Genomic DNA, 14,457 nt, shown 5'->3' with positions numbered 1-14,457 from the left:
TGATTCTGCATGAAAAAACTGAATAAAAAATATACAGTAATATTTTTTCATTTGAAGCTTCATTGTCGACAATATCGACTTTGAATATTCTTAGAGTACGCGTGCATTTAACTATAGTATAGCGGTAAAATTGCAAACTTTTCCGACATACGATTGGTGTAACTTAATGCGTGATTCGCGTCCCCTTCGGCTAGTGATCAGCCATCGTACCCCACTCCTCACCCCTTCCCATAGTGCGAGCATTGTAGAAGCGTTGATGGAGTGGGGGGACTTGTCGCAAGTACGCACCTGTGTCCCACGTGGTTTTACGCGAAATTAGTGCGAGTAATAACGTTAATTTCCCAAAAAATTAAATATTGTTTGATTTACTTGTGACTGTCTGCTCGCGATTATAACAGCGGCATCATTCTCACCCTCGCCATTAGAGGAGGTTCGAGGATTTTCTCAGAAGTCTTCGGTAAACACTCCGCGTCCTATATATAGAATAATTTTCGAACATTGCAATAGTATCACTATCTAACTAGTCTTACTCATGAGTCCACTTGCTGGCCCGGGACGAAACGCCATCCCTTTCTTTTCCGTTTATTCCGACTAGCGTTACTTGATTAGTAGCGCCACCTGACCAACGCCGTTACGCTGATGCAACAGACTTCAATATATTCCGTAGAACCCCACAAGAGTTTAAATAGATACTATCAGTATACCAGGGTTACTCGGTGGTTATATACTTCATATGTCCTGTACACCTACAACAAAACTAGTTCCATTAAAATTTGCCTCCTTCGAAATCATTCATCTCCATTTTTTGTAATAAAGACGTAAAATCTAAAAGGCAGAATGTGGTGATCCACCCTATATATATGAATATAATCAAAATTAATTACATATAATGATATAATCGAGGACATCTCTGTAGAAAGGTCCATAAGTCAAAATAACGAATCGAGTAACTAGAAAAAACTAAAAAAGTTTGTTTTAGCTGTTTTAACATATAAGGTGTTAAAAAAAGGTCGAACCTTTAATACCATAGTCATAAAAAAAAGAAAAGAAATGTCGAATTAATATAGGTTCTAAAACCAATCGTTTTTACGAAAAATCGACTATTATTATCTACGAATATTCCATAACGCGAATGAATTTCTCTGTGAAGCACTGAACATAAGTAGATTTATGTAAATTGTAAATACATTTATCTCGAATTTTGGAATACTGAAATAAGATTTTAAGAAAACATTTTTTAGGCATTTAGCAGATATTTAAAAACAATTTACCGGAAAAATAAACCTATGGGTACTATATTATGGGTTTTCGAACAAAATGTAAATCATTTTTCTATTTCTATGCAAAATTACCAAAATTTTTTATATTAAATTGTTTTATTTTAACATAACTATAAATGACGTTGACAATGTTATAAATTAATTCTAAATTACTAAACATATTGAGTCTTGAGTTATAGCATAATTTATAATATTGTTTTTTTATTGACCCATTGTTATTATATCAAATATTAAAAAGGATATATTTTATAGGAATTGTGTTATGTGAGTGCTACCTATATATGTAACAAATTATACTCTTAGAAATAGATGCAATTTTAATCTAATTTAGAAATACGTATATTATCTTTGTAGTAATTACATAAATAATTAATGTTTTCCAGAATCTGTTATAGATGAGGATGCAGAGTTATTGGAAATGAAAGAAATCAAAGGACATTTCATTAAGGTGGAACCAAGTATTATTTGTCATGATGGTGAAAGTATTCAAGTAAGTACACAAAAAAAGATATTCATGTATAATATTTATTATGTAACTATATTTATATCACGTATGCAGTGTTCTAAGTTGCTATACATTACTTGCTATTAAAACAGTAATAATAGTAATAATAATAATAAAAAATTTAAATACTATATACAAGTACTCAATCTAAAACACTGACATATAATATAAATGTATATTGAGATTGGTTTACATTGTTCACTCAGAAATACATAAGGAAAAACTTTCACTCACAATCAGCTATTTCCTAGATTGGCATTCACATACATGTAACTACACCATAAGTTAATCATCGTTCACATGACTATCTTAAATACGCAGTCCAAACTTTATTTTACACCTCCGACATTCTACCTATCGTTTATACACATTTATCATATTAAATACGAAATATTTATTCCGTTTAATATTATTAGTTTTGATAATCATGAAGCGAGAAATATAGTTAGGTTAGGTTATGTTATACATATTATATATAATATAGTTTATAATGTAATGTTTATATTTTAACGAAGTAATGATTAAGGAAAAACGATTTTTTTTTAAAGTTTATCTCTTTAAACCTATGGTATACATAGCATTTGGTGAGGAATAGCCTTCTACCGAACAAAAAAAAAACAGAATAAAATGTGTTTAAAACTGCTACTTACTTCAAAGTAGCAATTTTCAAATAATATTTACTGTTATTGTGTCATAAGAGAAAGAAAATGTAGAAATTAATTCCCTTGACAACAAATACTATTACACTAGTGTTCAGTCTAGAATAATACAAACACATCACAAACCGGAAGGAAGTAAGGAGACAAGAACCTTGCATTTTACCATAAACAAGAGACCAGACTACTCGTATCCCATATTAAATTCCTTCCTTGTCCTAATTCAAAGGTAAGATGACTTTACATTATTTTAATTTTAATTTTAATTTATTATTTATTAAACAAGAAGATATATAAAATAAATAAATAAAATTTATGTTCCTATTAACTATAAAAAATGTTTTATATTAAAAATCAAATAATGTAATATTATTATAATCAGTAAAAGACGGGAATAATTTCTGGAAAATTAATTTTTCATAGACTTACCTAACAGAAATTTACAAAATCCACCATCTTAACTGATATCACGTCAATCCGAACCAACTAGATATTAAACATCTGCATTCCACTACAAGGCAGTGAAAGTAAAAAGATGTCCGAATACAAATTATGAGAATTCTGAAATCATCCTCCAAACACCAATCACGAAAGATTCATAACGCAACTCAAACTCGAAAACACGTCTTGTAAAACAATATAAAAATTAAACCTGTAAATACAATAGTTCAACCGTAAAAGTAATATCATACATATAAATAATATTATTCATTTGTTTGAACTAAATCGACAATAATTAATTTCACTTAAAACTAGCATAATAATAATAATAATAATAATAATAATAATAATCTAGTAGAGATTAAGTTACTAGATAAAATCTAACATTTTTTATCTCTAAGTGCACGATATTTTAAAGATTCATAAAAAACTGTTATAAAATTTTTTAAAATACGTGCACCATGAGGTATTTTTCATATCGATAAACAACTGAATACTTAATCAAAATCGAAGTGGTCCTAAATATCTGCTCATTGATCTCAAACTTTCTTGTTTGATCATTTTAAGAAGCTGATGTCAAGAAGGATTTTATTTCAGAACTAATATATTATTTTAAATGAAGTTAAATAAAAATTATTTATATGAATAATAATTTTAGACTAATACAAAAATATATAATATAATACTAAATATAAGAAAGAAATATATAGTGACATGAAATTCATTTATGTCGTAAAAAAATATTAAAATATATGCAGTGTTATATAATATTGAGATATTAGATTTAAAGGTAGTGTGATTTGTACAATAAACATAATTGTTTACAAATCAAAGAACAAACTACATCTGGATTTTCATTAGTAAATTTGTGACATATTTTCAAAAAGAAAGGACTATTTTTTAATCAAATTTTAATATATTGCCATCAACACTATTCATTATGTGTGACAATATGTTTAGAATTATATCCATTAATAGCTAGAAATGTTATAATAAAATTAATTTTTATTGCACAAAGATAAAAATGAGGTAAAAAGATACAATAAAATAATGAATTCATTGATAAAGAGAAGACAAAATAACATTTAAGTTACTGGTTTTCTGTTTTATTAGTAAATTTCTTAATTTTAAATAGTATAAAAATAATGAGAAATCTATGTACATATAACAATCATTCATTTTAATACAGGGTTCTCATATAATGCAAGATGCGGGTATATATATATTACAATGGCATAATCAAGATGATGCAGGAGAATTTCTTCCATCCATTAGTGGTCATAAAGCGCAACTTATGTACTTTTATGAGACATTATCTTCAGTTCATTACAGGTATTTGTCTATAAATTAATGTTTATATCACTTATATCATAAATATAATTATATAATTCATCTTTTAGGGGATCCATGATGAGTTTACAGTCTGCTATAAGTACAAAATCAGAAGCAACTTCATTTTTATCTAGATGACGTGTAAAACATGCATCATAGAACACTTATTAATATTTAGAGTTATGGAACAATTGAAAATAGTGGCTTGATTTTAATAAATTTATTAATTTGTTTTGGAACTTCTTCCATATTGCAATAACGTACTATTTAAATTCTTCAATTTTAGTTTGTAACAACATTATATGATTTAAATAAGCATATCACTTTTAATACTGTAATATTTAAGTAGAATACACAAAGTTTTAATTCGAAAAATATGTAAAACAATTTGAAGTATGATTAAGATTCTAAATTGAAAGTTAATGTAGTATAAATATTAATATTCTTTTAAGTATTTTTCAATCTTTTATTTCTTATTTAAATAACATACTTCTATTTTCCTCACCACTTCCTTCTTATTCAATTTTCATACGGTATTTAAATTATTTCTCTATAACGAAGCTAATTAACAATTATTGATAGAAAATAAATGTGCTATATATATTTATAAAATGGAGGTAGAAAAATATTATTTAAAAAAAAAAGTAACGTTAAGGGAAATGTCTTAAATAAAACTGTTACACATCACAGTTTTGTCTGACTAAAACTAGTAAACAGGATCAAAACGAATAATATAATTTAATGGTTTTGAATAAAGCAACATTATATGAAATATATCATTATTTATTGTTACTCACAAGTTTTTTTTGCTATAATTTGTTCTTTTTCTGAACAAATTCCAATTAACAAAATACAATTTTTAATCGCAGATGATCTATGCAATATATTTTATGCCTGGTAAAATATTTATTGACAAAAAATTAATAATTAAACTAATATTGTCTATGTAATAAATATATTATAATTGATTTATGTTAAATAAAAAACATTTCCTATTTAAGATTTTATAAATGGCATATCTAAAAATATTTACTGGTCATTTTTGCTGATTAAAGACGTGACGTGAAGATGTGAGGTTGATAGATATTTCCCTGATTAGCGGTTTGTTTTGCACAAGGTCGATTCCTTGGTTCGTTAATTAGTCACCCTAAAGGAGAATGAACATCCTCCAAATAACATCGATAATAGCAACAATCACCCTTCTTTTAGTTTTGAATAATGAGGTACACTTGGTTGAGATGCACGTGTATCACTTACACGTTGATAGCAAATTTCTAATGGCTGCACCAATCTCATTCTGACTATATTATTTATGACCCTTTATGACCTCATACGGTCTAGTTTTATTCTCTGCAGGCCCATTGTCAACCAAGCTATTAGATTTTTAATAACATTAACCATTTTAGTGCCGGACGACGATATATCGTCATTTGTCACACTTGCGAAAAGTGTCAACGATAATTTATCGTTGCGTGTGCGATGGCGCCTTATTCTTCGCATTGCGAGAAAGCTATATCTCAAAATAAATTTATAAAACGTTATAAACGGTATAATTTCATTGCAAAAGAATTTAAAAAATTGTTTTCAGGTTTAATTTTTTGTTATATTCTATGCTGGTTGGTACCATAGAGTTATCCTTTCGTTCTCAGGACTGATATTGGTTATTTTATTAAAAATGATTGAAAATATAATACTTATACATCATACTACGTGATCTACATAAAACTGTGACCAAACAATGGTTATTCTTATGTGCAAATATTGTTTGTAGAAGAAAAACTTATTTCTATGTTTTTTATCATTTTTAATATTGATGATATTCGTTTGATATTCATTAAATATTGAAATGCAATTTGCATTACATTATTTTCCCTTTCTTCCCTAATACGCTGCATTTTGAATTTTTTAAATATCATTCTTAGCTTGGTTTTTATCAGCTTTTTCCTAAACCTTAGTAAATTTGTCAAATTCGTCTGGTTATCTTTGCATAGGTACACGTTTTTCGCTCGGCATTAAAAGGGTTAAAAAGTAGAACTTTAACATAAAAATTTGAAATTTAAAAATTAAAAATCTAATAATTTTTGAAACACATCAAATATTTTTAAATATTAACTTAATATAAAAGTTAAAATTTTCAAATTTTATTTCAATAAAAAAACAAATTTAAAACTTTTATTTTTTACTTTTTTTACTTTATAATTAATTATAATTATTTATAATTATTTTTTTAACAATCAAATTAAAAACCTAAAATTAATCAGAATGTATCAAAAAATACTCACATTTTTTACTTCTAAAGCACTCTTAGGTTCTCTCCAAAGGAAAACTGACTCTAATACTAATAACTAACATTTAAAAAAAAGCATGAGTTAAAAAAAAAAAAAATAAAGAAATTATTAACGCGACTGTTTATATTTCAATCAGCGAACAAACACAGATTCTAATATTACGCATGATTTTCTTGTATAAAATTTCACGCAGTTAACACCGACTCTAGTTTCGCGTATGGCTATTATGGTTGTATTTAATAAAGAGCTACTGTACTTTGAAGAAGGAACTTAATATGTAAATAGACACCGACTTTACCGGCCGCATTGCACGCGACCACAAAAATTCTTGGTAAAAGAGTACTAGTATAGAGAGGTAAGAAAAAAGATAAAACATAAAATGTTGTTTTCCCTTCGTCCTTTTTCTACGATGTCTATTAAACAAAAACATCGCTGTTGATATCCATTAACTGTTATTCATTTTGTTGATAGTGAAAGTAGAAAATGGATTATACACTTCAAATAGATATGAGCAAGTAAAATATTAAATATTTCTTGATATTTATACTTAAAATACTTTAAATTCAAATTTAAATAATTAAGTATAATATAGAGATAATGCAACTAATATCCAAGAATTATACGACTATTCATTAATAGGGTTTGAAACACACTACTGATAACAGATTATATCATGTTTTATAAGTGTTGGAGAATGTTTATGACAAATCAAAGTTTCTCATATAAACATGCTTGAGAAGTATAACTCTGCATAATAGCCATTTATAACCTTGTGTTAAAAATAAAATGCGTTTATTGTGACTTCTTTGTAGAAATTCCAAAATTTCTACACAGTATAACAAGATTTAACAAATCAATTATATACTTAAAAATCTACTTTAATATATGAATGTATCTCATTAAACTATTTAGAATTCTACATTAGAATTATAAAAAGTGATTTCTATAATTTTTTCTATTTTCATCTTAATATTTTTAATAAACTACGAAATTATTTAATACTTAGTTATAAAAGATATTAATTATGTATTGTAAAAAGACGTATCAAATAGGTATAAAAAAATAAATATTTATACTATCTATATAATAGATTTAGATAATATCTACCACAAAGATTACCAATGATCTAATAAAAAGTAAGTACAAATATATATTACGTTAGTAATAAGTTTAATATTGCCTAATCTGCAGGAAAATTTGATCGATCACAAATCCATCGATCCTCTCCAATTCCATGTGATCCTTGTAATTAACCCATAATCTAAGCAAAAAACAAAAAATTTAAAACAATGTAGGAAATCTACTAAGTTAAAATGAAGCAATAATCATATTCAATTTCCGCCTTAAAGATAATAATTTGCGCATTACCGGTATCTTAAACAGTTAAATTAAAAAAAAATCAAAAGGCTTGGAAAACTATTAGTTTTATTATAATAATATTTAAAAAAAAATAAATAAACACATATTAATAAAACAAAGCTAATATTAGTATATAGATGATAGAATAGAAACGAAAGTATTGCACAATTAAGTAAATAAGGTTATGTTACCCACTCTGAATAAGGATATACATCCTTCCACCATGACTTTCCACAGTAGAATGACACTCTTGCATCTTTGTTTAGGCTGCAGTCGATTGGTGAAGAAACCTAACTTCTCCTTTTTACAATGTCCCGTCATAAGCCAAAAATTTGAACTTCGTAAGCTTCCGTGAGCATCAAACTATGAAATTTGTATCAAAGCTTTAACAAGCTTTTAATGTTTTAATTTTTGAACGTATATTTGCATGAGCAGACGAATTCCTTGAAAATCAAGTGTTCTAAAAAATATTCTCATTGTAAGCATTGTATTTAATAATGATGAGTCGCATGTCTGTAGATTGTGTACAGTGAAAACGAAGGTAATATAGTTATATAGAAAAGATTTGCATTTAATGATTTAATTTCGGAAAATAAAATTGTTTAACGAATAGAGGACATAAATAAATTTAATATTTTTCTTAGTACGAAATAATATTATATTTTTGGTAAGACATTATAAATATACCTTATATGATTCATATAATATTCAGAATTACTTTGAAGAATAAAAGTTACACATTTTTCTACCGAAGTATTTAAATTAATACCATTATCAAAAGGTTAACATATGTAACTATCTTAACTACTTAAAATTAATAAGACGTACGTATCCCACAATGTCCAACGATGTCTTGGCTATGAACTATTTGGAAAAGAAAGAAATTTACGAAAGGGATATAAAACACGAAAAAAATAAATAAATTTAAAATAGGAAAAAAGGAATAAAATCTAATAAATGATCGAAACCAGGAATCATGTATTAAATGAAATAACAATATAATCAATGATGAAAATGCAAAAACGATGTAAAATTCGGAAACAGAATCCGGAGTTTAGAAATGCAGATAAATAGAAACCAAAAAAACAGCTTTGTTAAAAATGTTTCATCTTCTGTGTAATATATAATTAACGAGATAATAGTTATCACTGCCCCTCTTCTTTATACAAATCTCCAAATTTTATTTTCTTGGAGTTCCGAAATATTTTTGAATTATACAGGGTGTACCAAAAATTGTGATACAACCAGCAGGCAATCTTACATGTAGAAATAATTCGGAAAAGAAGAATAACATTCCTTTATTTAAGGCTTTTTTATCGAAAAAAATGAGTCGAAATATTTGTTAAATACTTGTTTACTAATTGTAAATTGTTTCTACGTGTTGGTTTTCAATTTTTATTTATATTTATGTCGTTAAACTTACACAATATCACATTTTTTTGTTATTGTTGTTATCCTATTTCTACAACATTGATTTATGTTACTATTTTCCTTTATTCCATACTTAATTTAAATGATTTCTTAAATAACCATACGATCAGTGCTTCTTCAACTAAGGATTATTACCATGTAATTTGAATTGGTGTATGACCAATAATATAAATCGACAATGATCGCAGTAATGATAGCAGTAATGACAAAAAGTTGATAATAACATGTAAACTTATGTTTATAAAAATCATATATTACATACAAATCATATAAATACGTAAAAAAATAGATACATAATTTTACTCCTTCTCTTCGACAGTATTATTTCAAGAAATGGTTTTATAATTATCTATTATTTATGAATAAAGGATACTGCGATCAGTTTCATATTTCTAGGTCAATAATATATACTTCGTGTATTAAATACATATTACGACAGATGGCGCTAGTTGTCCTTGTTTATGTTTATACGTATTACTATACTGACAGTAGATATTTTTACGGTTAGAAAAATGTGTTAGTAGAATAATGTTTTATTTATCTTTATTCGGTATGAAAAATATATTTAACGTACTTATTTGATTGATAAAAGTTTCGTGTTTTAGATTTTTATTATTTCAAGAAGTGAATTAATAATATATCGTTTTTGTAAAGTAATTACAATTTTAAAATTATATAAAAGAAACTTATATAATATTGAAAATTATTTCGTTCGCACGTAATATGGTTAAATTTGAGGTCAACGAAACTGATTTTTTCTCCCGAATTCAGTATGCATTTCCTATTTTATATGATAAGGTTTGTTTATATTTTGAAAATATTTCACTTTACAAATATCTTAAAAATATGTTAGTTACCTATTGATATTTTAATTTTTGAATATCATGTAGTGTACTTATAATGTAATAAGTAATCAAATAAACCATATTATATTCTTGCAATATGTATTTCATGTAATTTAATATATATTTTAGATTCAAAATGAATGTACAGATGAAGATTTTTCTAACATTGTTAAAGACATAAAGGCATCGAATTTAACACAATTTGTCGAAGAAGTAGTTATTTATCATATACAGTTATATATTCGACAAAATGTAGCACCTACATTTTGGAAGAAATTTATAAATAATGTGGATGGTCAACAAGGTTTTGAACATTTTAAAAGTGCAGTAGATGGATTATATTTAAGTTTAACAGAATTTTTACCATTATTGAAAAGATTGGAATACTTGATACAAAACGAAACAACTCAACTTACAACACATACAAACAATGTATTATGTCAATTTAAATTGATTGTACAATCAACACTATTAAGTCAATTGCCACTCCATTATGAACATATAGTCGAACAATTTTATAAAATTGCATTTAATGTATTTTGTAGTGCAGATAGTTCTGCGCAAGGTATTTGTCATTTTAAAATACAATGTTTATATATTGACATAAACTAATAATTCCTAGAATAGGTATTAAAATTATTTATTTTGTAGTAATTACTGGAAGCGAATCTGCACAATGTATGGGTTGTTATCAAGAAGTAGAAAAATGTCAGTGTCAAATGATTGTATTTATGTTTCATGAAACAAATAGGAAATTAATTGAATTAGAACTATTAGAGAGGCTAGTTGGTAATGTTCTTACATCACTGATACACATACGTATCAAAAATCATGTGAGTCGGTCGTGTGATAAAACATTTGATGTGTCACAATTAACATCACTAGAAAATGTAAGATTTTATTATACATATTTTATTTACATAATATAAATTGTACTTATCTTACATACTGAATGTATAATGAACAATATAATCAATATTATGTCATACTTTACAGTGGCTTGAAACAGTTGTTATGAGTTGGTTAATAAGAATATATTCTGGTGGTTTTTCAAAGATTGTATCCTTGAGTGACCAAATTCGTAATGCTATAGATAAATTTAAACAAAAGCTATCACATTTCTTATATGAAACATATACAAGATTTAGAATTGAACAACTCTTTGATATTATAATAGGTTATTAAAATTCTAGTTAATATTATCTTTTTATTATTTATATGTATACATATGTTACTTATAATTTCCTGTATTATTAGAGTATCCTGATTCTCAACCTGCTATAGATGATTTACGTATTTGCTTGGAACGAACTGATTTAAGAAAAGTTTTAATAGAAAGTCTACAAGAAGCTTTAAAAACAAGATTATTGCATCCAGGTGTAAATACACCAGATATAATAACAGCTTATATTGCAGCTATAAGAGCACTCAGGCAGTTAGATTCTACAGGTGTCTTGCTTGAAACAATAACAGAACCTATCAAGTAATTATTAAAAATACTTGAAGTATAGTTAGTTCATTTTATATATTAGTATTATATCAATAGTTTTATTTTATTTGTATTATATTAATATTTTCAAGTATTAATCAAGTATTGCTAAATTTTTTAACAATTTATTTAAACAATTTTTACATTTTATGTAGAGTTTATTTAAGAACAAGAGAGGATACTGTACGTTGCGTAGTGAGTGATTTACTTGATGATTCACCAAGTGATCTAGCAGATGAATTAGTTAAAGGTGAATCTTTACAATTAGATGATGGTTCTGGCGATGAAGAAAATGAAGACTGGGATAAATGGATGCCAGATCCAGTTGATGCTGATCCTGGTATGTTTATAATATATAGAGTGTATTAAGAACATTAATCAAAAAATTGAATATAAGTTTTAAGTTTAAAACCAGAACAATCAGAGTAAATAAAGATCATTATTAATGTGTTTAGCAACATTGCTTGTTCCTAAATAACATTTAAGTAACAATCTAGAAATAAATCAAATAATTAATAATATTAACAAAAACAGATTGATAAGAGAACCTATTTTATTATCATACTTCACCTAATTTGAATCTTTTTGATTTCTACTTATTAAAACATAAAATTGCTATATACATATCTTTTGTACAAAACGAAAAACTATTTTACTGTTATATCATGAAGATTTATAGTGATACTTGTAATAGTTCTGACATATTTGTATATTTATGAATTGTTTAAATAGATTTTAATTTTTTTTTTTATTTGTAGCAAAATCAGCACAACGTAGAATGTCAGATATAATATCAATGTTAGTAAATGTATATGGTAGCCAAGATCTATTTGTAAATGAATATCGTACATTATTAGCAGATAGATTATTATCTCAATTAAATTATCACACTGATCGAGAAATTCGACATTTGGAATTATTGAAAAGGCGTTTTGGAGAAAATCAACTTCATTACTGTGAAGTTATGTTAAAAGATGTATATGATTCTAAAAGAATAGATGGGCATATACAATCTGATACTAGTTACACTTTAGAGAAAGAGCACTTTCCTACATCTGCATTGATATTATCAGCACAGTTTTGGCCACCATTCAAAGAAAACTGGAAATTGGAGTTACCTAAAATTGTACAAAATCAATTAAATAAATATGTAAAGGCATTTGAAACTCTAAAAGGAAATAGAACACTTTGCTGGAAACCTCATCTTGGAAACGTTACTTTAGAAATTGAATTGAAAGATAGAAAATTAGATATAAATGTAACACCAATCCATGCTACAATAATTTTACATTTTCAAGATAAGAGTAAGGAATATTTATATTTTATTAATATTTACTCCACTTTAATTTATGTAAATTTTAAAGTCTATTTATTTGTTTATATATTTCGAATTTGCAGAAGAATGGGCTTTAGAAGAACTTGCAGAAGTAATGCATGCTCCTGCAACTGTATTAAGAAGAAAAATAACTTTTTGGGTTTCACAGGGTCTTTTGAAAGAAATTTCTAATGACATTTTTATATTGCAAGAAGAAAGTTCAACAAAAAATAGATCTCTATCAGATATTGTTGAAGAAGAAGAAGTGGAAAGTGTAATGGCATCTGCAAGTGATCAAAGGGAGGAAGAACTTCAAGTGTTTTGGTCTTATATTGTTGGCATGTTAACTAATTTAGATTCAATGCCTTTAGAAAGAATTCATCAGATGTTAAAAATGTTTGCATCTCAAGGTCCAGGTGCAATGGAATGTGGCTTACCTGAATTGAGGCAATTTCTTGACAGAAAAGTTAGAGAACATCAATTATTATTTTCAGGTGGCTTATATCGATTGCCAAAATCATAAAATTATAATAATTATTTAATTCTTTGTATTATATAATAATATGAAGACTATGGTGAAAAATATGGCATGTTAGTTACATTTTTCGTTTTTTATAAAAGAGCAGTTTTAAAGTTTATTACATTAACAAATAGTCCCATATTGCTAAACTGATTTTCTATTTAATTTTAAAAATAGGTATATATTTATACCACTTTCTTTATTACTACAAAAATATTCATTATTTGTATATTGTATTCTTGATTTTTTACAAAATTCTATAAATTTTTCATTTACTTAGAAAAGGTTTGAATTTTTAAATTTAAGAGATTTTTGCCTTTTAAATATTAAAATACTCATTTGTGTTTTTCTTTCATGGTCTTCATATGTGATTAATAAATTAATATAAAAAATCTGATTTCATGTAATAAAACCAAGGATTACATGTCATATTTCAAAGATATTGGTTTTGTATATATTCATAGAAATACCATTTAAAACCAAAGTTTAATGTATTCATCAACATTAAAATTTTTCTATATACTATGTGAACACAATCAAAATGAAAAATGTTCTTTTTGTTCAACTTATGAATTATGTTACAATCAGATAATAGTAATAGCTGTGACAATATGTAATGTCTGTAATGCATTTATAAATAAAATGCACAATATGATAAATCCAATATTGTTATATAATTGAATGCTTAGCATCAAATTGTAAATATTTATAGAACTTTAGTATATTGTATAATGTTGTAAAGTATCATACATACATATAATTAAATTAGATATTACATTTTAATTTATAAAATTCGAAGAAATTAATATTATCTTCACATATCATTAGTATCATTTGAACACAATTTTTTTAAACCTACTATACTCTTTTGTACTTGAGATATCAAAGTGTTATTACTATACCTGTACAGTAACACTTCTTACTCTTTCCTAACATGTATAGAAAAATTGTTATGAATAATGGAAAACCTTAATTGTATTTAATAAACAAATCTTT

General features: G+C 25.9%; 2 protein-coding genes across 5 annotated transcripts in view; both read left to right on the top strand.

The window, feature by feature from the left end:
* The window catches only part of retm (real-time), a 44,989-nt gene extending 40,577 nt beyond the window's left edge, over positions 1 to 4,412 (top strand). For all 4 annotated transcript variants that reach the window (XM_017912086.1, XM_017912084.1, XM_017912083.1 and 1 more), the window contains 3 exons: positions 1,664 to 1,770; positions 4,072 to 4,214; positions 4,283 to 4,412. In XM_017912086.1, the coding sequence (XP_017767575.1) occupies positions 1,664 to 1,770; positions 4,072 to 4,214; positions 4,283 to 4,352 (320 nt within the window). In that variant the 3' untranslated portion in view covers positions 4,353 to 4,412. The remainder of the gene's footprint in view (positions 1 to 1,663; positions 1,771 to 4,071; positions 4,215 to 4,282) is intronic.
* A 5,603-nt stretch (positions 4,413 to 10,015) lies between these two features.
* morula (anaphase promoting complex subunit morula) lies at positions 10,016 to 13,521 on the top strand. Its single transcript, XM_017912068.1, has 8 exons — positions 10,016 to 10,090; positions 10,267 to 10,702; positions 10,789 to 11,027; positions 11,134 to 11,314; positions 11,395 to 11,620; positions 11,782 to 11,966; positions 12,385 to 12,930; positions 13,025 to 13,521. The coding sequence occupies exons 1-8, from the start codon at positions 10,016 to 10,018 to the stop codon at positions 13,462 to 13,464; spliced, it is 2,328 nt and encodes a 775-aa protein (XP_017767557.1). The 3' UTR covers positions 13,465 to 13,521.
* The last annotated feature ends 936 nt before the right edge of the window (positions 13,522 to 14,457 follow it).

Source organism: Eufriesea mexicana, unplaced genomic scaffold, assembly GCF_001483705.2.
Source record: "Eufriesea mexicana isolate 0111107269 unplaced genomic scaffold, ASM148370v2 scaffold325, whole genome shotgun sequence".
NCBI lineage: Eukaryota > Metazoa > Arthropoda > Insecta > Hymenoptera > Apidae > Eufriesea > Eufriesea mexicana.
The sequence above is the reverse complement of the archived record's forward strand: the minus strand, read 5'-3'. Positions and strand labels throughout refer to the sequence as shown.

Coding starts and splice junctions, on each gene's coding strand:
- morula (XM_017912068.1), top strand. CDS start 10,016: ATGGTTAAATTTGAGGTCAACGAAACTGATTTTTTCTCCCGAATTCAG. Junction 10,703..10,788: donor TGCAGATAGTTCTGCGCAAG/GTATTTGTCATT, acceptor TTTATTTTGTAG/TAATTACTGGAAGCGAATCT. Junction 11,967..12,384: donor TCCAGTTGATGCTGATCCTG/GTATGTTTATAA, acceptor TTTTATTTGTAG/CAAAATCAGCACAACGTAGA.